Source organism: Daphnia magna, linkage group LG5 (genome assembly GCF_020631705.1).
Source record: "Daphnia magna isolate NIES linkage group LG5, ASM2063170v1.1, whole genome shotgun sequence".
Classification (NCBI taxonomy): domain Eukaryota; kingdom Metazoa; phylum Arthropoda; class Branchiopoda; order Diplostraca; family Daphniidae; genus Daphnia; species Daphnia magna.
Window position 1 is genome coordinate 1,947,796 of NC_059186.1, and position 25,324 is coordinate 1,973,119.

General features: G+C 39.8%; 2 protein-coding genes and 1 pseudogene across 2 annotated transcripts; all 3 read left to right on the forward strand.

Annotated features, from left to right (window-relative positions):
* Positions 1-219: 219 nt before the first annotated feature.
* LOC123472426 lies at positions 220-1,391 on the forward strand. The gene has a single exon (XM_045173895.1). The coding sequence runs from the start codon at positions 253-255 to the stop codon at positions 1,105-1,107; it is 855 nt and encodes a 284-aa protein (XP_045029830.1). The 5' UTR covers positions 220-252; the 3' UTR covers positions 1,108-1,391.
* A 508-nt stretch (positions 1,392-1,899) lies between these two features.
* On the forward strand, positions 1,900-2,640 carry LOC116915670 (annotated as a pseudogene).
* A 13,685-nt stretch (positions 2,641-16,325) lies between these two features.
* On the forward strand, positions 16,326-19,025 carry LOC116932466 (uncharacterized protein K02A2.6-like). Its single transcript, XM_032940241.1, has one exon. It carries the CDS (start codon positions 16,326-16,328, stop codon positions 19,023-19,025), a length of 2,700 nt encoding a protein of 899 aa, XP_032796132.1.
* The last annotated feature ends 6,299 nt before the right edge of the window (positions 19,026-25,324 follow it).

Consider the following 25,324-nt stretch of genomic DNA (forward strand, 5'->3'; position numbering starts at 1 on the left):
TAACTGGCATCGTTTGTTTACGTCTAAAGCAGACAGTAGACTGAAGACTGCAAAAGATACAGATTACAGAAGCAGTCTAAGCTGTCACTCATTGATTTCGTGATTATGTTATTATGTTATCTAAGAAAAGTGTTTTGTTAATAATTGGTAATGGAAACGCGAAGACAGCGCAGCAAAGAAGATTGGTTAATCGATAAATCAAGTGACACGAGCTTATCTCTTGGTACGCGACTACCACTGCAAAGAGCTGTAATGAAAAGATTTTTATCTATTCAACTGCTTAATAGTCTAACCCCAGTGAAAGACATTTTTAATGTGATCATTGTCGAACTGAAAGAAATATGGGGCAAAGCAGCAATTCCAGTCAAAGACGACAAAAATATCTTGAAAGCTCTGATGAATACTCATGATGCCTGGCTCTCGTTAAAGAAAATTCCCGTAGCTCGTAGAGATAGTCCACACAGCAAAAAGCTTATTGAAGAATTTCAAAAACAAATGGACTCTTTATTTGATATTTCGCCTTCTGACGTGGAAAACAGACTGAGGGCGACTCGAAAGCGCCACTGGAAAGAAGATTTTTCATTTTTGATTGGCCAAAGGCAAAATCCGCAAGTTGGATTCATGGAGAAAGTCGACCAACAAGAACAAAAGAGACAAAATAAAAAAAGCAAACGAAATCTCCGAGTAAACAGAACTCCTTCAGCAGCAAGTTCAAATCAAAACCAAGAAGAAGAATACTCGTCCCTCAGCAGTGAAACAGAAGAAGACATATCTAATTGTGGTTCGAGCGAACAGAATGATTCCAATTACGAACCCCGTCGAAGTCCAAGACCTGAATCAATCACAATTGAAATTCCTGCCAAAAATCTAAGCACTGTAACTGCACAGGTAGCAGAGAGTAGAAATATAACTCTACGAGACCATTTGGTTATACAGTCTGCAGTTGTAAATGCTGGTGGTGGAAATGTTAATGACATGTCTCTATCACTCAGCACAGTACATCGCCAAAGACGGCAAATGCGACAACAAATATCGGAAGAGATCAGAGAAAAGTGGAATCCACCACCAAATCTTCTTATACATTGGAACTCAAAACTCATCAAGTAATTAATATATTGCTCATTTATTTTTTGTATTTGTCCTAAAAATATTTTCTCAACAAAGGTATTTAACGGGAAAGGTCGACGATCGAGTTGCTTTTTTAGTTAGCGGAAAGCCAGAGCTGGAAAATCCAAAGTTGCTGGGCATTCCCGTAATTGCAAGTTCTACCGGAACAGCGCAACACGATGCTGTCATGAGTTTACTTGCGGATTGGGAAGTTATAGAAAAAATAGTAGGATTAGTCTTCGACACCACATCAAGTAATACTGGAAGAATAAAAGGATGCGCGACAATCATTGAACGGACTCTGGGTCGAGCAGTTTTGTGGTTTGCCTGTCGACATCATATGCATGAAATACATGTGAAACATGTATCAGATTGTATCATCGGAAAACGCAATAGCCCTTCAGAATCTCTATTCGTGAGATTTAAAAAAAATGGCCGGATCTCGATCATGATTAAGCGGTACGTTCACAGGATTCATTAAAAAAAAAGTCTATTGTAACAATCAATTTGTTTAAATAACCTTTTCAGCATCTTACTCTATTTGACTGGGAAGTTAGTAGTGAACTTACAGCGATTGGAAAGGAAGTATTAGAATGGGCAAGCAATTGTCTCGAAAGCGACACATTCCCTCGGTCGGACTATCAAGAACTAGTTGAGTTTACTGTTCTTTTTTGGGAGGCGCAATTTTTCCATTCAGCTTCAGAAAACCGGGTAAAACTGACTAACGTATTCAAGATGCACACTTATTTATTAATCATACAAATATGTTCTTCAGGTGCGCATCATCATGCACGCTTCATGGCCTACTCAATTTATTTTTTAAAGATGGAACTTCTTTCTGAACAGTTTGAGATGACCGATGAAGAAAGAAGAGGCGTAAAAGAAATGTCAACTTTCATCGCGCTTTTTCACAGTGCCGCATTTCTTAAGTCACGATTGTCCTCGATTTCACCAGCTCTCGACTTGAACTATTTGTCTATGATGCATCTCTACAAAGAAGAAAATCCTGCTGCAGCCAAGGTTGCGATTGATTCTGTTCTGAAACATCTTTGGTACTTGACAGAGGAAGTTGTAGTCCTATCTATATTTGATAGACAACTAGATCCAGTATTGAGGAAAGGTATTGTAGTGAAGCTGCTTTCTTTCCCACGACCAAAGACTTTCTCTCCAGGAAAACCCAAATTTCCTTCTTTCAAATTTGATTCGATTATCACCTATCCTGATCAATTGCTCAATTTCGTTGGTTCTCGCAGTTAGTTGCTATTTGTTTCACTAAAGTTAACGGAAGAGCATTTTGACTGGATGCATACAGAGGTGGAAAATTGGGAGAAAATGTCAGGGTACAAAAAAATTGAAGGAATTGTGCGCTCATTTGAAGTCGTCAATGACTGCGCTGAAAGAGCTGTAAAACTAATTTCATATTTCAAGGATGTGGTTGTTAATGTTAAAGAACAGGAATATTTATTTCAAGTTATTGAGGATCACCGGAATCATTTTCGGTCCTTCAATAAGAGCAGCTTAAAAGATCTTTGAATTCAAAATGCATCAATACAAAATTCATTGAAAAATTACACAAATTCCGCGCGCGCGTGATTATATTTTAGTCCGATTAAGTTAAAAAAAACACAGCATATATATAGTATAGTTATCTAACACATGTGAAAAGAGCAATAAAAAATATCTCATAGAACTGGCTCTATGAATTAAAATCACGAAAAAATCACGATTTTTCGTGATTTTATCGATGGGCGTGATCTAAAAAGTTTTTTACACAGTTCAAACTTTCAGGATATTTTTTAAATACTAAATCACATCCCAATCTAGAAGAGCAACCCGATCAAAAAAAAAGCTGAAAAATGAAACAGACTATGCTCGCTATATGGTATAACAGTCTGGGCAGCATTGCTGACCCGTCGCATAATACAACGATTTGCTGTAGGCCGATCACCAGACTTCTTCTTGTAAGAAAGCACCGGCACAAAACTTGAGCTTACTAAACTTTTTTTTGGTCACTCCTGGGAAGATCTGAGCCTCGTCAAAATCCCTGACGACTCGAACAAATTGCAGAACCAAGATTTCGTTTTCATGAAAGTAATCCAGAAGAGTGCTACCGAAAATTTTGCAGTTTAGGGAAAGTTAGACAGTCTTGTCCCGAAATTGTAACGACTTTGCCTTTGTTTTGACATGTAATTGTATACAAATGAAAATCTGTCAAAAGTAAACGAAATTAAATTGACAATTTCCATTTTACGGTAGTCAGAAAACGTACCGTTGGATCATCCTTGGGGGTAACCCAGTACCATGCCGGTGGAATTTTACATTTTTGGGGGTTAAAAAAGACACAAGAATCGCAAGGCCGGCCCTCATTTAGAACAGGATCCGGTTCCAAGTTGTAAGCCAAGTCGTCGGTGTCGTCTGGGGGTCCATCTTGGTCATGTTTGACCCTATCCTCTTCTTGTGGGCCATTACTTGCCTCTCTGTAGGTTGCTTTCTCTTGTTTTGTCTTGGTTTATTCAAGTGGGTTGGAAAATCTAATGAAAGCAAAAGAGAAACCAAGGGCACAAATATCAGTATAAATGGTAAACAGAATGTTAGCACAAAAGCAAAATCTTACCTGGGAACAATCAGGGCCATGCATTTTTCTTCAAATACCAGTTTTTCCATGGATAAAAGAGGGCCTGGCCATCCGTGGAAACAACATGTCTTCCTTTGATGATGTCATCCTCTTCAAAAGGAAGAGAACAAATCGGATGAAGGTTGCAGCTTCTTGTCGTGTTTGGGGATGGCATGGTTCCAACGTTAAAAAAAACCAGAATCACTAGGCTGAAAAAAAACCACTTTTTCAGTCATAGTGGAGCCAGGGAATCCCAAGCAGCAATCTCCCTTTTGAGGGCTTGCAATATTTTTGAGAACGTAGGTTTTTCATCATCCTACCTATCCCTCCACCTGCTAACCAGCGCCTCTGGGTAGGACGCCAATAGATCAGGGGTGAGATAGGCTTCGTCAGTTTTGGTATTCACTCCGAGGCTGACTAACGCCGCTACGGTATTTGTGAGCCCATCATGTAGTTTTTGCCACTGCGGTAGAGCGGAAGTCTCGCTCATCCGAGTGTTTCCAATAGCCTTTACCTCGGCCAGATAATGCTTTTTCAGCTTATCTTCGTCTCCAAACCGGTCTTTTAATACGTCCATTGCCTTACAGTATTGGTTCGACCCGTATTGCAGGTACGAAACTGCATCCGCGGTCTTTCCTTTCAAACAGCCCCGTAGCTACTGATACTTCTGTTCCTCTGATAGTGAGGTATCGTCGTGGCAAGTAGCCCAGGCGGCTTTCCATTTCCGCTGCTATTTTTCCATTGAACACCGAAAGAGGTAACGCTGGGTGATTGATGAGTGTCGTAGTCGTGTGCGCAGAACCCCCATGTTTCTGGGATTCCGCCAACTGATCCAACACCGCCATCTAGCTCAGCGCTATGTCCAATTGCTCGCGGTCTCTTAATTTTTTTCTGCCGTCGAGATTTCTGCCAGCTTCCGTGTTATTTCCTTAATTATTTCGTGTCTGGTCTGAGCTTTGAGTATATTCACTCGTCGCTCCCTTGGTTTATCCAACGACGTGTTTACCACAAGTGCGGCACCCATCAATTCTGTCAACAGGGTGCATCTTTCGGCCGTCAATTCGTCTGTTGTCTCACAAGAGCTTGTTGTCGCCGACGCGCTACTTGAGCGCCGGTTTCTCGCCGTCTCCCATTCTTCCGTGGAGTTTCACACCATACCGATGGTGTCCTTTTGCTCTGTCTGTCGAGTCTGCCGCAGCTCAATAAGGAGATCTTCCTTCATTTTTGTCATCGCTTTGGCCGACTTGAGCAGGATTCGCTTGGTCAGCGACTCATCCTGTTGGAGGGCCCCGATAAGTCCTACTTCTCGGGCCTCCATTTCTTCTCGTATTCTGTTTGTCAACTCCCTGAAGTCGTTTTCCAGGGTTGACTATCTCTGACTGATCCGAGCCTCTATCTACGGGAAGAATACGTTAACTCTGCGCACCTCCGCTTCCCAATTCCTTGTTTTTCCTCAAGTGCTGCTATCACAGCGTCTTGTCTTTCGGCTGTCTCACGGAACTCTTGTTCCAGCCGTTGAATTTCCTTGACGATTCTAGCCTTGACTCCTTCTAGCCCCTCGTTGAGCCTGGCGATGTCGTTTCTGGCATCGTCCAGCGCTATCTCTTGCAACGAAAACCGCTTGTCAGGCACTTCCGCAGCCAATGCTGCTCTGTTCTTAACCGATCTAGGCTCCGTGCGCATTTTTATTATTTTTTCTTTTCTTTCTCTCTCTTTCTTTTTTTTACCGAAAGATTTAATCAGCGAAAAGGCGTTGGTTTCGGTTAAACAAATTTTATTTCTCGGAGAAACGTAACAGGAAATATTATAAGGCTTTTAAGGCTGAATAAGGGCTTTGCTGGGACTTAAGAACTGCTTCCTCGTCGTCCGAAGTGGGGATTCCGTGTTTTTGGAACTGTTTTTCCAGTGCTTTGGAGGCTCCTTTCTCAGCCGGGGTCGTCCTACTCCGGCTTCCTTTGCTGGACCGAGGTGTCTCCCTGGGCATCTCCACGTGAGCGAGTGTTTTTCCCTGCAGTTTTTAGCGGACCTTGACGACTTTGATGAACGCGCCGGGGTCACCAAGATGGCTTCGGCAGCCGGAGTGGATGGTCCGGGTTGAGGTGGAGCTGCTTAGGGTGTTTCATTTGGTAAATTTAGTCCCAATTCATTAGTTTAGAGTCCCAAATTATTTCAGAGTAAGAAAAAATTTTGTTTTTTCGGACTTTCAAGGTAATCTACTACCAGTTTTCCGGTTTGAAGGACCAATTTCATGAATTATCTTCCAAAGGGCCAGTTAACTGCTGGCGCAGATGGACAGTCAGGACTGACGGGGGTGAACCTGCTGGACTGGTATGATCTAACGCGGTTAACCTTTCAAGGAGTGCCATAGCACGCTTAAGGGACCACAGCCTTCGGCTTGATCGGGTTTACGTCTCCAGGTCTTTGGTATTGCTTCCGCCGTATCAGGCTTAAGCAATGCCGAGAATTCTGTTTGGCCTTATCGGGCTCGACAAAGATTGCGACAGTTCGAGTATTACTGTTTAGTGGCGATGAACTAGATCCTTGGTCTGCCGCGGGGCGTCTCAGGTCACGGGCTTGGCACGGCAAATAGGGTGACGGCTGGGCAGACTTGGGAGAGTAGCGGTGGCAGGGATCTAGATCTTACTGGAGAAATTAGTGGGTTAAATAAATAACAACTTATCTCGAGGGCTCAGTGAAGAAAAGTGAGTGTATTTCCAGGGCTGAACAGCAACTTATATACATGGGAAAAACTAAACCGTTGTCTAATTATGTTCGAGCGTCCGATCTGGGAATAGAGGGCAACAGTTGATGATGATGTTCCTTGCCGGTTATCGATCGGTAACCTTCCCGATAACCCTGCGGGAACTGAACCAATATTCTTGCTGGATGAACTCTGCAGGATCCATATATATGGAAAAGCACTCCAGTAGTTCCGATGTCATTGTCTCGCGCTCCAGCCTCTCAACTATGGCTCTTGCGGTCCATAGGCCTTCTTAAGTCGTTTTGCCTTGCTCTTTGACTTCCCTTTCCTCGGTGGTGCGGCTATCCACTGAGGATGAGTCGGCTGAGTCTAGGCTGCTTCGGCCAAAGGGCTGTCTCTCAGACGAGGGCTTTAGACTTCGTCCCTCGGAATTTCCGACAGGGATTGGGACACTATTTCCATTGGCTCCATCGTCTCTCACGCTGAGGTTGAACTTGTTTCTATCGTTGACCTTGGCAAAACCGACATTTGTGTTGAGGCATCCATGCCTTCAACTCCATCGCACATCTCTAATTTTTAATTGATAAGGAAACATTTTCATTCAATGTATTTTCAATATCAAATAATAATTTGATGATTTGTCACATTATTACGTACATGGACAGCATTAAAAATCATTTTTCATGTAGTTTTTATGTCCGTAATTAAGCAGTCCAGAGTGGGACAGGCGTCTGTCCATTGGCTTCCCAGTAGACGGTAAAAACCTTCAAAAATTTATATGTCTATAACTTTATAAATTATTAAGTTTCCCATTTGAAAAAAATTCAGTTGATGGAAGAGAGACTATTTAATGATATTAAAAAATTGAATTTGTACAGGGGAAGGACAATAATAGGGAAAACCGGGACTGTCCGATATGGGTCCGGTCTCCCCTATACTGTTAAAAATGTTTTTGAAAACCAAAGGTTGCAAGCCTTAATTTTTAGAAGCAAAGGCTTGGTTTTCGAATACCATAAGTTTCGAAGGTTTTATTTCCGAACGTTTTGACCCTTTTTTACATATTTATGACTTTAAAGTCAATCAATGCGAAATCGACCAAAGCGTGTGGTGACCAAGTCGCCGATTTTGTTCAAACTTTTACAAGTTATAGGTCTATATGTGAAGTTTTATATGTGAAAAGGATTTTTTTTTTCATGAAATACAACAAAAGTTATGGAATATTTAATTTTTAATGTTTTTATTTTTCCGCGTTTTGCGCGTTTTCTGTTTTTCAGTTTAATTTCCTCAATTATCGTTATATATTCTTGAAAATTAGTTGAAAGTGAAATTGTAGTATAAGAAACAAAGATCACTTTTTAAAACTAAAAATTTAATTACATTTAAGTTTTTTTAAAGATTTAAGTGTAAAATGGGCCCTTAAGTGTCATTCAGATTGCTAGAAACCTCCCTGGAATTTAAGAGATCTGATTATGCGGTATGAAAGTTGATATCGTCAACTATATTACTTGAAAGAATCGCAGAGGTTTTTTTTTTATTGATCATGCTGTGTCCATTCAAAGATTAGCCATTTTGAGGATTGTTTCGTCTTTTCTCGGCCATTTTTCCTCACCCCTTCTATCACTTTCCCCCTTTTATGCCCTTGGTCACTCTAGGGGGCTAATGGGGAAGCCAGTCGAACTATTGTGCTTCGAGTCTAAGTTCATTTCAAACTGTGAAGTTACAATTTATTGGATAACATGCCTTATATTTAGTTTTATTAACGAGTTAATTTATAGTTAATAATGGCTACTTCTAAGTGCTGTGTAGGAGAACATGTCAACGACTTGTGCTTCAGTGAAAAATATGTGAAACACTCCAACTACTTATTGCTTGGTGTCGAAAGCATTGATTCTGTAGACGTTAAAACAATATTATATCGTGCCAACATGTTTCATTTTTCGACAGTTTGCCTTCATCACCAGCAAGCTTTCACTACTCAGTTTCATCTTTACAAAAAGCGTTCAATGTGCTCAAATCCATTTGGAATTCATAAAACCAACTCTAAATTTCCGAAAGGAACGAAATCAGCAACTATGAAAATGTGTGATGCCATGAAGGAAATTTAATCGTATCTTCACTTATATCCAGGTCAAAAATTGTGTCCGAACTGCTACATGACCTTTTTTAATGTGAATATTAACAAAATACCCTGGAATCCACCTCGCTGTGCATCACCGAAGTTGAACGATTCATCAGAGCTAGATGACTGTGAGTTAGAACTGAATAATATTTCCTATGAAAACGACACATCGTTTGATTCACCTTCGAAACCATTAAGTCGTTCTCTTACAGTGACAAGTGCCTTGGAAGTAACGTCAGTGATTTTAGACCTCCCAAGTAAAAAGATCCCGTATTCTAAAAAAAGAAAAGGGTATTTTGGCGATTCCTGATAATAAAAAAGGGCGAAAATTATCTCCAGAAGAAGAAGAAATTGTGAAGGATTTTTATTTGTCGGATGAAAATTCCCGTGTTCAGCCAGGGATGAATGATTATGTCTCCGTTCGGATAAATCCCGGGGAAAAAAAGGTGAAAGTGCAAAAACAACTGCTCCTCATGAACATTGACGAATTATATTACAAGTATAAAGAATACTGTGTGAAAAAACTATGTATGAAGTCATGCGGGAGATCAAAATTTTTCGCTCTTCGACCTGTGAACGTCATAGAAGTTGGAGCTTCAGGATCCCACAACGTATGTGTTTGTGAAAAACATGAAAATGTTAAATTAATGATTGATTCTATTTGCGGAAACACTGAAGAAAAATATCATATGATGGACAAGATTGTATGTGATGTTAAAAACCGTGAGTGTATGTTACGTCGTTGTAATAACTGTTCCGGAAATCAGAATCTAAGGAATCATACTAACAGTTATCTTACTCCTGTGCCATTGATAGTGAAATTTCAGCAGTGGGAGTCGACCGACCGTAATATGTTGATTGAAAAGGAATTATCCGTTGAATATTTTGTGGATAATTTGATTGAAAAAATTGAGGCTTTGACAACTCATCATTTCATATCCAAACAGCAATCCAAATATTGTCGAGAACTAAAAATGAATTTGCTTGAAGACGTAATTCTTCTTCAAGGTGATTTTTCTCAAAATTATTCTATGATTATCCAAAACTCAACACAGGGATCCTTTTTTAACCCGCCACCTCAAGAAACTTTGCACACTTTTCTGGCTTACGTGAAATCAGGCGGGGAAATTGTAAAACACAGCATGTGTGTATTTTCTGATAGTACTCTTCACAATACCGTTGCCGTGTTTTCCTTTCTGAAAGTTGTAATCCCGTATTTAAGAGCTATGCATACATCCGTGAAAAAAGTTATTCACTTTACAGACGGAGCGGCGAGTCAGTATAAAAATTGCAAGAATTTCACTAATTTATTGTTTCATAAAGAAGATTTCGGGGTGGAAGGGGAGTGGCATTTTTTTGCTACGAGTCATGGCAAAGGGCCATGCGATGGCATTGGTGGGACCATAAAGAGATTATCAAGAAGAGCTAGCCTTCAAAATGAAATAACTATTCAAACCCCTCTTGCCTTGTTTTTGTGGTGCAACTCAAACATTGAAAAAATTAAATGTTTTTTTGTTTCTTCGGATGACATTTCTCAAACTGAAATCGCACTTGGCAGTAGATTTCAATCATCAAAAACTCTGCCAGGAACGCAAAAAATTCATTGTTTTGTACCAGTTGACTTGTTTTCTGTTACCACAAAATTTTTTTCTTCGAGTGAACAGTATACCAATTACGTTATCAGGCGCCAGGAACTCAATGAATATTTTCTTGATGTTAATTTTTCGGAACTTAAAGTAGATAACATAATTGCCTGTGTTTACTTAGGAAAGTGGTATTTAGGAAAGATTTTGAGTCGTGATAAAGGCCAAGTAGAAATTAATGTTCATTTTTTCAAACCTCCAGGAGAAGAACTTACAATCAGAGGATTTCAATTATCAGCCAAAGATGATGTTGCGCTTGTTCCTTTATCCAATGTTATTCAAATTGTCAAATCTTTAAAAAAAAAAAACTCGTCGTGCTAGAAATTTTAATGTTGATGAAGAAGAATTAAAACTCATAGAGAGAAAATATGTGTCAATGATGCAAAATGGTGATTGAATTTTTACAAATAATAATTATGTATAATGTAATGTCTATTAATTTCAAATACAGATAAAAATGACCATTCATTATGCTTATCTCAATCAGTTTATTCAAAGGTTTTTATAACTTATTGATTCTTAAAAGTAATTTGAATTTAAGCGCAAAAAAAATTTGATTTGCTTCCCCATTAGCCCCCTAGAGTGACGCGTCGTCAAATACCGCCAAGGGCATAAAAGGGGGAAAGTGATAGAAGGGGTGAGGAAAAATGGCCGAGAAAAGACGAAACAATCCTAAAAATGGCTAATCTTTGAATGGGCACAGCATGATCAATTAAAAAAAAACCTCTGCGATTCTTTCAAGTAATATAGTTGACGATATCAACTTTCATACCGCATAATCGGATCTCTTAAATTCCAGGGAGGTTTCTAGCAATCTGAATGACACTTAAGGGCCCATTTTACACTTAAATCTTAAAAAAAAACTTAATTGTAATTAAATTTTTAGTTTTAAAAAGTGAACTTTGTTTCTTACACTACAATTTCACTTTCAACTAATTTTTAAGAATATATAACGATAATTGAGGAAATTAAACTGAAAAACAGAAAACGCGCAAAACGCGGAAAAATAAAAACATTAAAAATTAAATATTCCATAACTTTTGTTGTATTTCATGAAAAAAAAAATCCTTTACACATATTAAACTTCACATATAGACCTATAACTGGTAAAAGTTTGAACAAAATCGGCGACTTGGTCGCCACACCCTAAGGTCGATTTCGCATGGATTGACCCTTTAGCACATTAAAACGTTCGGTTTTCAAGGGTATGTTATGTCTTGTTATGAATTATTCATTCTTTTAAGTTTTAACCTTCTATTTTAAAATAGCTGACAACTTCGCAAGCGCCTTTTGTTTTGAGGCCATCTTGAATTAAAAAACTCCAATTTAAAAAATTCTTCTGGTTACATGTTTTAGATCTTACGCCTTTAGTAAATTAAAGAAAATGGAGCAAATCTTTACCGGAAAAGAAATTTGTGTTGTGCCGAAATCCGTTACCTCGCCCTTTGATGTTGTGAAACGTGAATTGGACAACATTATTTTGCAAAATGGAGGGAGTGTTCCTTTTCATCCCGGTAATATTAGCTTCTTTTGGGTTCTACAGTACCCGCCCTTAGTATCTGAACGTTAGGGCCATTTAACCCAGCGTCTTATAGCGAATGGTGTGTAGCGCGGATAGGGAAATAGGGTAGTACAAATTTAGGTAAAGCAACAAAATAATTTCTATTTTTAAATAAACAATAAGCTATCCAGTTCAATTTTTTTAATTGTTTACCCACAAGATTTGTTGACTAGCATTTTAGTCATAAATGTCATAAATTATCCGAACACAACTTCGCCCTATGGGGTGCCAAATGACACATTGATTCTTGATAATCGATTTTGACTCGATCGATTATGTTTTTACTTCAATCGATTGATTGCAATCGGGGTTGCATCCCCGATAAAGCACCCCGATTGAGATCGGGGTTCAAACATTTTCACCCCGAGCCCCGAACGCAACGGACCAAACCCTGAATTTCGAAACCCGATTGGCAAAATGTGCCCCGATTAGGGTCGGGGCCGATCTTTATTGGTGAGTCAGAGTCCGCAAAAACCGTTTCTTTCAATTTAAGTCCGGCAACGCTGCCGGAGGAGTAGGGAAATCGGGAACGAATGGTGGAGCTTCGAGTTGACGGGCAGTCTCGACCGCAGCACCATCCTAAACACATCTCGACCTCGTTTTTCGTCCTTCTGCAGGCTTCATCTAAGTTAATTTGCTTCAAAGTTGTCGCTTTTTCGTCGACAATATTAAAGGGTTTATTTAACTCAGTCGTATATGATTTATTGTTTGCCAACCACAGTTGACAAAATTACGACACTTTTACTGCCTGTGACTTCAGTAATTGTAATTCGATTTCATTAATTTTTACATAGTCTTACGCAGTCTAATTTATTGCATAAAGTTCATAAAAAGATCAATTAAAAATATAAAAAAGCATGTATTTCCATTTGTTTTAAACTTACATCTATTGTTGAGCTCACTTCAATTGTAGTTTGGGATTGGGACACTATTTCCATTGGCTCCATCGTCTCTCACGCTGAGGTGAAGCCTATTTCTATCGTTGACAGTGGTGAAACCGACACTTGTGTTGAGGCATCCATTCCCTCAACTTGTGGCGGTTCGCCACTGTTTCAATCCAAATACATCGAAGGGTTGACTGGCGGCAATATAGAGGCATCCACATACGTGGAGGCACTATGGACACATGGACTAATCCATGTAAATAAAATTATCCAACCTGATGCATGAATCTATGTAAATTGAGTCATCCATCCATCGGGATGGATGCCTCTATTGGGCCACTTGGAGACGTGAAGTCGACCTACAGCATGCAATTAATTATATTTAAATTTAGAATTAATTATAAAATAATTAGATTTAAAGTAATTATTTAAAAAAATTACCTCATATAGGCATGTTGGTCTGTTTAAAAATGGTTTTTGTTCTGCCATGTTGAAATTTTTCAATTTTGCCCTATACTGAAACAGGTTAATTAGCTTCTCTTTATATAGTGATTAAATAGCCGGAAGGAATTTATGTTTTACATATTGAAATCTGGACAGATCACACAAAACGATGGGTAGGGGGGCGTTTTTCGTTCTGAAGTTTAGTATTATTTTTACCTGAAACAGTGCAGATGGTGCTGGTTAAAAAGAATTTATATGTGATCTAGTATCATGTGGTAGGTAACCGAAAACTGCAATTTTTTATTTGCTGATTCTAATATTTTATTTATATATTAGTTAAAAGGGCCATTAGCTGAAAAAGTAGTGTGAAAAATTTTTGTCAGGATCTATCGGTAGGAAGCCATATATTACTACATGAACCTTAGTTACTCAGTGTTCAAACCTCAGTTACGCACAGTATACTTTGTTTTTAATGTTTAAATTATTTGCAAAGTTTCTGTTTAGTAAAAAAAAACTTTTCTATTTAGATTATCAGCCAGTTTATTTTAAATTATGTCAATTCAAAAAACATAAGAAATAAAATACACTAAGATAGGTAATTAGGAATGCAAGCAAACTAATTAACAGACATGTCAAATTGATCATTCAAATCATTATTAGCAATATTAAGGGCATGTGAGGATACGATGGAGGGAAAGGATGACTTCAGCTCTGTTACTATTTCTTCTAGAAGATCCATTGTTGGTAACTGAAACAAAAGTAAAATGAGTTATTTGAAAATTGGCGACTTATGTGAATTTATAAAACGTACTTCATTTGGTACAGTTTTGGTATCGGGCCCATATCTGGAATATTATGGAATTCTTCAGTTGGATGTGGTTCCGTTGAGCTTTTATCTTTCATGGCAGAGTAGCATGCTGGTAAGGAAAACTTCTTCGGCCAGTTTCCGCAATACCATCGTCATCTTGTAGAATTTGAGATTTGATCCGCCTACCAACTACACACACAGTGATTATTTTGTGTTCAATTTGTATGACTGACAGTCATACATATTGTACATTTGTACAGTCATTGACTGTACAAATTTAAATTACCTTGTTCCATTGGTGGCGAATTCCTTCACAGTCGTTATTGGTGCGGGTTAATAAGTTGAAGCAGGACCAGTTATCCAGAGTTCTGAATTTGCCCCGAATCCTATCCCGCTCCATATAATCCACTAGTGCCGCAAGTTCGCTAGGTGCTGAGCTCTTCAATGCGTCAAAAACTCCAGGAAATTTATCGCCTTCAAATAAATAAAAATTAACAAGTAAATTTATGATCATGTGATTAAAATTAGCTTATAGTTATTTACCAGGAAGATATGCGAGGCATAGCAGGTAGAATATAAAGTCTCGAACTGGATTTGGCCCCTTGTTGTTATAGATGGTGGCAAGGTGAAGATTCTTTACCTTTTTCAGAACGGCTTGGTACCAGTGGAAATTGCAGCCAAAGTGCTGGCAATCAACAAAGTGCTAGCTGACAGGAGTGAATATAGCTTGTTTAAAATCGGTCACGATCCGCTGGACTCTTGGCAGCGGTTGGTGTGTTTGGTCGTGGGGAACAAAGGTGAAGTCACCAATATCGTAATTCAGCAAGCTGTTTAACAAATGATTTTTCTTTTGCTTCACGATCGCCTTGCATGGGTTTTCAGATGGTCGTGAGGTCGGGAGATCTAAGAAGAGGAAATATGTGATATATGTGAAATATGGAATACGCCAATTTGGCCAATATTATGGCCACGTGAGGGAGAGGTAAAAAAAAGTATAACTCAGACCCCCTTGGCTCGAGATAGAAAAAAAAAAGAAAGAAAAAAAATATTGATATAGAAAAAAAAATTTACGAAGAGAAAAACCTTCAGGAGATCCCTCCAGAGAGTCTCTAACCGTAAGTTGAGTGACGCACACCGTATTGGCCGCCGACCACGTTGTGCAACTTTTCTTTTTAAAAATTGAGGGGGGAAAGGCACACACCAAAAGAGAAAAAAAAGATAATTTTTTTACCGCGTTAACACTGAAAAAATAATCGTAGTTTTTACGAAGAGAAAGATACAGAAAAAAAGAAAAGCGTAAACGGGAAAGAGAAAAAAAATTTTGCGTTTCGGCATACACGTGTTGTGTTCGAAGAAAAGGGTTGTGGTACGGCTCCCCCACAGTCATACCGATAAAAGGCTTTAATTCTAAATTAAATTTAAATTAAAGTACCTGGCTCGACCCGTACGCAACAGATAGCTTAGCAGTGCTTTTTCATTTTTTAAATTGATCCGTTAGCTTAGGTTTGTGAATTTGAGCTATGTTGTGTTTGTAGGCAATGTTGTATGAGACATAGATGTCGCGGTGATCGCGGCAGCTGAGTGAGAGGCTGAGTGGTGGGCATTCGGGCTCGCAACTCTATGCAGGAAAGTTCTTCTTTCCATGTCCGTTTCGAGTGTCGTCTTAATCTGGTATTGTAAAGACGCGCGTCCGTACAATATACGCAGATCTTACAAAGACCCAACATGGCGCAGTTGGTATCACCTTTAGTTCCCTGTAATTGGTGGTGACGAGTTTAACAGACCGCAAATTCTTCTCATCGCGGGGCACGAGCATGGGCGCTAAATCCAAAATGGCGCAGATCATTATCGGAAATATTCAAGCAAATTACAAGCGTCGTGGATCCCCTACCATTTCATTGGAGGTACTGAAAGACACCGGTGAGGGAGCTGTGAGGCTAACCAACGTTATTCCAGACCCGGGAGCTGAAGTGAGTGTATGCAGGAGAGACATCATGGAGGCCATCGGGTTATCAGAGAAACAGCTATCAGCCTCTTCTTTTGATTTGTTGATGGCTGACCGTTCATCCCCACTGTTGTCGATTGGGCAACGGGATCGATACGGTGACCGAGACGCCCGCATCACGGCTTCGTTTTGCCCCGAGGTTAACGTAATGCTGATGTGTCGGGTAGACTGCATCAGTTTGAACATTTTACATCAGGATTACCCGATATAAGTACCCAGGATTAAGCCGTTAACGTCGGTAGCTTCGGTGGCAGCCGCGGACGTGCCATCACTTCCGGAAACTACAGCAGAACCACCTGGTGCCCCCTTTCTTCGTGGAGTTTATATCCCGATGGAACCCAACGCGGAATAAAATTCTTTTATCGAATCGGCCATTGTAGCTGAGTTTGAGACGGTGTTCGACCAAGATGATGAGCTTCGCAAAATGGTTTGACCAGACATGGTGATTCAAGTGTGGGAGGACGCCGTTCCATTTTATGTCAATGGGGCACGACCGATTCCGTTTCGTGACCGTGCAGATGTGAAAAATCTGTTGGATAATCTAGTTACTAAAAAAGTGATTGTGCCGGTCAGCGAACCATCGGAGTGGGCAGCTCCATTAGTAGTGATCCGTGGTGCAAACGGGAAAATCAGGTTATGTGTTGCTCACACGTGGCTGAACAAGTTCGTCCTTCGGCCAACGCACCCAACCCGCACGCCACGAGATGCAGTGGCGGAAATCGATAGTGAGTGTCGCTTCTTCACCAGTTTCGACGCCGTGAATGGATATTATCAGATCCCGTTTCATCCATCCAGCCAACACCTGACAACATTCATGACGCCATGGGGGCGCTACAAATTTCTACGCGCGTCCATGGGACTATGTAGTTCAGGAGACGAATATAACCGTCGAGCAGACGCCGCCTTCGCATCCATGACGAATACAGTTCGCGTGGTGGATGATTTACTGCGACTTGACCGTTCATTTCCCACCCACGTCACGGGAGTATGCGCCATTTTGCAGGCCGCCCGCGTAGCCAGGATCACGTTCAGCAGAGAAAAATTCCGGTTTGCCAAATCCCGACTTTGTTGGGTCGGGTATGACATCCAGCATGGCGGTATCACCATCGAGGAGGATAAACTGCGAGCGTTGTCACAGTTTCAGCGTCCAACCAACATCTCGGAGCTCCGGTCAATTATGGGCTTAGTGGAGCAATTGGCCGGATTCTCCACGGAGGTGGCGGCAGCAAAAGCTCCTCTTCGCCCTCTGCTCAGTACCCGTAATCCATATGTATGGAACGCAGACCATGATCAAGCTTTTGAAGCAGTAAAAGTGGCCCTCACATCACCATCAGTATTAGTTCATTTTGATCCAGGACGCGAAACTATCATCCAGGTCGACGCATCCCGAAAAAATGGCATGGGGTATGCGTTATTGCAGCGCCACGGCGATTCATGGAGGTTTTTGGACGCTAACTCACGGTGGTGCATGGACACGGAGTCCAGATATGCTATCGTAGAGCTTGAACTAGCAGCCGTGGGGTGGGCCACCCGGAAGTGCCGTTTATATTTATCCGGCCTCCCAAATTTTACATTAATGGTGGACCATCAGGCGTTGGTATCCATTTTAGACAAGTATACTCTCGAAGCCATTGACAACCCGAAAATTCAACGCCTCAAGGAGCGATTATCACCTTATTCATTCACGACGGTGTGGCGAAAGGGAAAAGATCACGCAATACCGGACGCGCTATCACGCGCTCCGGTAAACGACCCGGTAGCACAGGACCAATGCATTGGAACGGAGCTGGCATTTACGGTATGCAAAGTAGCCATTCAGAGCGTCAATAACATCCTCAACCTTGCAGATGACGCAGCTTCAACACCACATCTACCAGACACGCTGATGGAGGAGTTACAGACAGCGCCTGCAGCAGATCCCCATTATGCTGATTTAATTGTGGCAATTGAGACCGGATTTCCGGCCAACCGAACACACACTCCAACGCATGTCCGACAATATTGGTCCATCCGAGAGCAGTTATCGACAGACGGCGGCATCGTGTTATACGGATCACGTATCGTGATTCCATCCGCTTCGCGCCGTGGCATTCTGGCAAAATTGCATGCATCTCATCAAGGGATTGTGAGGACCAAACGTCGAGCGCAACAGACGGTGTATTGGCCAGGTATCTCCAATGATATCATAATGCTGGTGGAACGGTGCGACATCTGCCAGGAACGATTGGCAATCCAAGCTCAAGAACCATTATTGGCGGACCCATTGCCGTCATACGTGTTCGAAGATGTATCGGCAGACTTATTCCAACACGGATCGTTACACGTGTTGGTTTATGCTGATCGATTGTCAGGATGGCCGGTGGTGCATCAGTGGCGCCATGACCCTACGGCCCGGGAGGTGGTGCAGGCCGTCATCAACAATTTTGTGGAGTTAGGCGTGCCGATGCGACTTCGGTCGGATAACGGCCCGCAGTTCGAAGCGGGCGTTTTTCAAGCGACCCTAAAGCGCTGGGGTGTTTCATGGGGTAATTCAACTACCCATTACCCCCAAAGCAACGGGCACGCGGAAGCAGCTGTAAAAACGGTGAAAGAGCTGGTACTGAAGCTAGCCCCGTCGGGGGATTTATCGTCGGAAGAGTTCCTTGCTGGCCTGCTGGAATTTCGAAACACCCTGCATGCAACTGGATTATCACCGGCTCAAATAGTATTTGGCCATCAGCTGCGATCTATGGTGCCCGCCCATCGATCCTCCTATTCCAATCAATGGAAAGACGTCATGGATGCGCGAGAGCGTCAGGCGGAAGCAGATGCAAACACAAAATTCCGCTACGACCTACGATCACGCCCACTGCCATCGTTACCGGTCGGTGCACCAGTACGCGTCCAAGATCCGAAAACGAAATTATGGAGCCATAGCGGAGTGATCGTCGAGGTCGGAGAATACCGGTCCTATCGGATCAAGTTTGCAGCGGCAGTGTGCTTTGGCGTAACAGGTGGTTCATCCGCTTGGTGGTTCCGGCAGCGACCGAGAGCGGGAGCAGCGAAGAATCCACGTCACCAACAGCAGAAGCGCACGATACGAAGGCAGATGCGGAGATGCCAGGGAAAGAGCAACCCCAGTTGGACCCCCCTCCAGTAGTTCTACGCCGAAGCACCCGTACGCGCAAACCGCGCGTAACATTCTCCATTTAATTATATTAATGTATCTTGGTCAACTGTACACGGAAGAGATTCGATACCGACCGTCGGCTCGGGAAGAGTTGTGTTTGTAGGCAATGTTGTATGAGACATAGATGTCGCGGTGATCGCGTCAGCTGAGTGAGAGGCTGAATGGTGGGCATTCGGGCTCGCAACTCTATGCAGTAAAGTTCTTCTTTCCATGTCCGTTTCGAGGGTCGTCTTAATCTGGTATTGTAATAACGTGCGTCCGTACAATATACGCAGATCTTACAAAGACACAACAAGCTATAATAACTTTTACCAGTAAAAAACTTAGCTCACGCAAGCTTTAGCAAGCTGGATTTTTCCATTCCGCGGATAGTGGAAATCAATCATGTTTAATTTTGCTAACTTTTGCTACGATTTTGGCGACTATTGCGATAGATAGCTAAACATTATTTTGTTAAGCTTATAATTCTTTACTTTTGTTGCCTTAAGTTTGAATAAGCATGCTTTTGCTAAATTTTTTAATAGTTTTAAACGTGATAGGCTTTACTCAGTTCAATCCAACATTTTTATTTCCTTGGAAAAAGAAAACCCGCTTACATATCGCTAGTTTTATCTTTGCGTTTGCTCTTTAACATATTTGTATATATTACAACCCTATATTAATAATATATTAAATACGAATTATATATCAGTAAAAATATAGTTAATAGCTAATAAAAATGCCAATTGCAAAATTTTTATTGTGGTGCAGAAATATTAATCAGTTTCAAAGTTGTTTACCAGTGCAGTTACAATAACAGCGTTCCCACTTTGCCAGCGACTTTCCATTCCATGACTTTTCCCTGACATTCCACGATCATTTTTGCTATTTTCCATAACCAATCTACATTCGGAATATTAATAAACAATTTTTTTTCGATAAATGTATGCTTATGTTTAAACGATACATTGAACGGTTTTTACACTAGCCTACAGATATTTCTCGGTTCAGCTGTCTAGTCCATGGAAGCAGATGAAAAGTAAAAAATACATGACAATCAACTCTAGATTCATCCTGGTTTGAGATGAGACGTTTCAAATTAAGCAATTGGACTTGGAAGAAAAGTTGAGTTTTTACGTAAAAGATAAGGATTAATAAAAACATTATCGCATCGATGCAATTGCTTGATCCAATTTCATCTTTTCGCGATCTATTTCTCTCAGTTCTGCAGAGGCAGCGGAAGAAATTAAATTCTGCTTAGCGATAACTTCTTTTAATTTCTCTTCAAACTTCCTTTTGGCAGATTGGCGCTGATCTTTTCTGATTGTAATTTCTTCTTGTTATCGAGAGCCGATTTGTAGTGATGAGATGAAAATCGAGCATGTATGTACATCTCTTTTCTGACAGCAACTTTAAGCGGCCCCCAGCCAGTTTCATGGAGTCGTAGACCATTCTATAGGGTCAATCCTCGCGGATTTGACAAATCCGATGCGCGACCAAAACTCGGATTTCGTTGAAATTTGGTAAGTGAATCAATAAATATGTTTAAAATTTATTGGCAAAAGGATTTTTTTTTGCGCAATTAGGGAAAAGGTTACAGCAAAATGAAAATCAGATCTTTTCATTTTGCCGTAACTTAGTATTTTTTCCGCGTTTTCATTTTTATTTATTTAAGACTAGTTTTTATTTCTCTATTGATTTTTGAATAAGTACGTCTTATTCAATTTTTCACGCTCTTTTTAATGGTATTTTTTTGTTTCAAAATTTTTAAATTTAATTACGTTATTTAATTTTTAAATGTTCAGAGTGTGTCTTACAAAAGTAGACCTGAACAGATTCGCTTCCTAGATTTATTTGTAATTTTTGCACTAAAAAAAAGAGGAAATATCATAGTATATGCTCTATTTTTTTCGCTAGGGTTAAATTCTCCATAGTGCCGATTTAATTGTTTGAAATCTCCCTATTTTGATGTAAAATATTGGCTTCGGCGGCCATTTTCACTCATCCCTTTACTCTGTCTCCCCTTTTTTACCTTGACTACCCCAGGCGGTCTTGGCGGATTGGTCAAAAATGGGAGACAGGGAAAAGGGATGAGAAATGCTTAATTCGCTGGATGCTAACGGTAGATGAAGCGATTCGTAGAGGAAATCTCTAACGTCAGGTGGAAAAACTTGTCCTTCTTTTTCTATGCGATCAATTTTATCTCTTACCGCCATTTTCATGAGATATTTATTAACCATTTACGCGGCAATTGCTTTTGACCCATTTTTTAAAGGCAGTAGTTTGCCGTTGAACCATTCCGGTATAAAAGTCGAATAAGACCACAGACATCCCCAGTCCATGACGCATTGGGACAAGTGCGTAAGAAAATGTACATTGATTCCTGATTGCTCAACACCATAAGGGTTTCAGTGTCCTTCACGAAATTTTTAAATGGGACATCGCATTTCTTTACATCTTCCATAGAAACTTATTGTTGCAATAATACATTCAACCCGTAGGATAAGAGACAAAAGTAATTAAAGAATTTTGGTGGAAAATTTCCTCTAGTATTGCCCAGTGTTTTGTATTTGTCAAAACATTACGTATTTTTACAATAAAATACTTTTATTTTAAAATACTGGATGTTAAAAATACTATTCCGAGTGTTTTTTTTAAATACCATATAAAATAAAAGAAAATACCAAATAAAATACAATATTTTAATAATTAAAACATAGTGTAAAATAAAAATAAAATACAAATACGTCAGTTTTAATTTCGTCACTAGTGATTCCATCAACTCAGTATTAATCGCTGTAGGCTGAAATGATACGATTTAGAATTATAACTATTTTCCTCGGTGCACTAACACAAAAGAGATCAATCTAATATATGAGCTTTATTTATATTCTTCGAAAATATTCTATTTAGAAAAATAGTTATAATTCTGTTACAACAGATTTTCGGCAACAGCCGCAAATGGAACCGGGCCAAACCCGAAGAGAAGTAGGCTCCACCCCTTTCAAGGGCAAGATGTGGGGGAAACCGGCGAAAAGCCGGAAAACGGTTTGCGTTTGAAGAATTATTACAGGACAACAACAAAAAACACTTAAAAAAAAAAAGCTAACAGTTCTAAAAACGCTTTGTTATTTAACAAAAAAATTATAAAAATCGGTTAGCAGCTTTAATTACAATTAATTTTTAGAGTGGGCAAACATTTGAACACTTTTTTTTCCCATAACTCCTCTATTTATGAATAAATTTTAAAAATTAAACAAGCATTCGAAAGAGAATCAAATTCTCTAACGAATTGTAATGTAATAATGTTATATGTTAAATGAATAAGGGGACGAGACAGAATGAAAATTTAAAAAAACTGTATTCAAAAGAGGCCCATGGGAAAGTGTCAAAAATCAAAACTAAAAACACCGTAATTTTTTAACGGCTACATATTTTTAAAAATCCTTTAGGGATTGTGATTGCATAGTAGTTCTTGACCTACTGTGCAAATTGGAATAAAATCGGAGGTTTCATCGCGCCACCGATTTGTGGAGTTGGCGCGGATTGACCCAAATGCGAGAGAGTAAAATGTAGACATTAATATATGCCAAGGGAGAGTAAACATAATATAATAAGAATTTGGGTATCATAATTAAATTTATTTGTAGGCCTTCGTTACAATAGACTCGGACCTTTCCCTTTCCTTTTGAGATTCTTACACCTTCCAACAAACAAAAATTACACCCAAATTGTCCATTAAACGGACCGCAATTTCATGGTATAGGGCTAGCCAACATATCAGTCGTAACAATCAATAAAACCAGTCTGTATTTCCTGCCGTTTACTATGATTCCTTGTTCTTCAAGTTTTCGTAGTTCAGTAAGCGGCTGATTCATGATGGCTTTGGCTGGTGGTTTCTTGTTTTCGTACCATAAGGACAACAAAACGACGAATCCAAGCCGAATTTTAAACGGTGCCTCATTTATAATGGTCATAAATGGCCAAAATGCATATTGACTAACCTTAAAGCCAAATGCATAAGAATGTTCGTTTTATGTATGAAACTGGATTTCTTTATGCAAAGAAAACCACTTGAACCAGTAGAACCTTAAAGCAACTGTCACCATCCAAGTTTAGTTGCACTGTTAATTTGTGTATTTGCGTCAATCATTTTCTCTCTCTTCTTAACTTTCTGTACATATCTCCAAAACTAACGTCACCATGGTAATTCGGGTCTTCGTCCCCCATCTCATCTTCCAAACCATGATTTCCGATGAAATATCTGACTTGTTTTTCAAATGGCAAAACCAATACATAAAAATCTTGTCGCTGGTTTTCATAGTAGTTATGTCCACATAATTGCTTCAGAATTGGCTTTTCCAGATTGTCTTTATCTTTCATGGTTTAAAGTATGGAACTGCTTTTTTTTTGGAGCAAACTCATATTTTTGTGGTTGGAAACCTAAGGTGTTTATGCTCCAGCAACAGCATATCGAAACTCCAATGTTCAACGTGGTCAAATGCACTGGCTATTTGCAAAATTTTTAGATGCTGTCCCAAGGAAGCTTTTGTAAGATGACTTTCCAAATAAAAGGCAATACTAAGCAGTGGAAGATAAACAGTGGAGTGTACTTCATTGCTTTCAACCTAAAATACATAATGACAAAATTGCAATATAATGCACGTTAATTGATTGGTATTGTATTTCAGCTTTAGGGCTATAGCGGATTTAAGGGATCAGCTATCTTTGGATGGTAGTGTTGCCAGGGTTTCTCAGCCACTAACCAAAGATTCAAGACTGATGGTCCTGTTCGACTTTGTCGAGTGTGCCCCTGGTATAGGTCTTCTTTCTCACGTGATAAAGCCACTATTACCAGAATCAGAAGAGGCATTTTTGCAGTAGCAATAATGACAGTTTACATTGGAAGTAAACGCAAACTGGCAATAAGGTAAAGTTTAAAGATCCTATCGAAGAATTTTTGCTATCATTAATTCTTCTTATTCGCTTTCAGGTGGAAAGCTTAGAATCCCAACCATACATCATCTTGGAATTTGATTCGGTATGTCTCATCTAACAAATCCAAAGATACTGTTATTAGTGTTGGAAAGGCATTACTGATTTCAGGTTCACTGTCATTATTTCTTATTGTGTTACACAGAAATATAATTAGTATAATATCTATGTCTTTCAGATGACAAAGATTGTTTATATGCCATGCGAATACATATGATAAAAAATCTTATGGCATCTGCCGATCGTAGAGTAGCAGGCCGCCCCAAAGCTCAATGTCAGCTGCAGTTTTAGGCAGAGCAAAATAACGCCTCTTTTCCTGGTATGTAAAATTCCAGTACTGATGGTGAGGCGGGGAAATTTAGTTCTGAAAAGCGTCCTTACGAGGATATAGAGCAGGTATGTATCGAAAAAAATGTGTCATTATTTTTTATAATCTTAAACTTAAAGATGTAATTGAAATTTTCACAGGAGCTTGCTGAAACTGATGTGAAAATCGTCAAATTGGAGCAAGACAACAGGAAACTAAAGCAGAATGTTTTGGTAATTTAAGAAGAAGTCAGTGCGCTCAAGGAAGATTCAGTTTAACTCCCTACTGCAAGTGAGTTTCTAAATTTCAATTTTTTTTACTAATATCTAATTAGATCTCCTTTTACATTACAGCTGTTCGTGCGCAGATGATCGTCGTATAGCGCTATATTGAACGACAAGAAGGAAATCAATCCGCAATTAGACAACTACCATGTACACCTGGGCCTTCACTGGATGTCATATCTTCAATAAATTCCGAGAACACTCCGCTAAGTTTTTATTTATTGGTTTCTTTTTTCCACTTAACATTATCCTTAAATCTTTAACAGGTTAAGCCTTATGGTAATATCACTATAGAAAGTCAAAAACTGAGGCAAGCCACGGTGACTGGGCGCATGAAATCCCAAATTCCGGCTAGGCGTGTAAATGCTACTGTCGCAGTTTTACTGTCTGGGTGGTGGACTAAATCGGAGCTGTCTCTCTTGAGTTTGGCTGGAAGAGCTTGCTCTAGTATTCCAGGAAGTAAAGCTAAGCCAAAATTCCCGGAGGACATGATAGAGGCAATTACCAATAAGTTAATTTTTTAAAATAATTCCTGCTCTATTGATAATCATATACTTTACTTCATTTAGAATTTTTTATACAAAATGGGAGTGTTGGCACGAGGTTTTCCTCGCGGCTGATCAGATTAAAACTGCCAATCGCAGTTGCAGCTGATCAATCGCCTGCTTGCTTGCCACACAAGCGAAAGAAAAAGAAAATTGCAA

What these genes read in the sequence shown, in the direction of transcription:
- LOC123472426 (XM_045173895.1), top strand. Translation starts at nt 253, where the DNA reads ATGAAAAGATTTTTATCTATTCAACTGCTTAATAGTCTAACCCCAGTG.
- LOC116932466 (XM_032940241.1), top strand. Translation starts at nt 16,326, where the DNA reads ATGGTGATTCAAGTGTGGGAGGACGCCGTTCCATTTTATGTCAATGGG.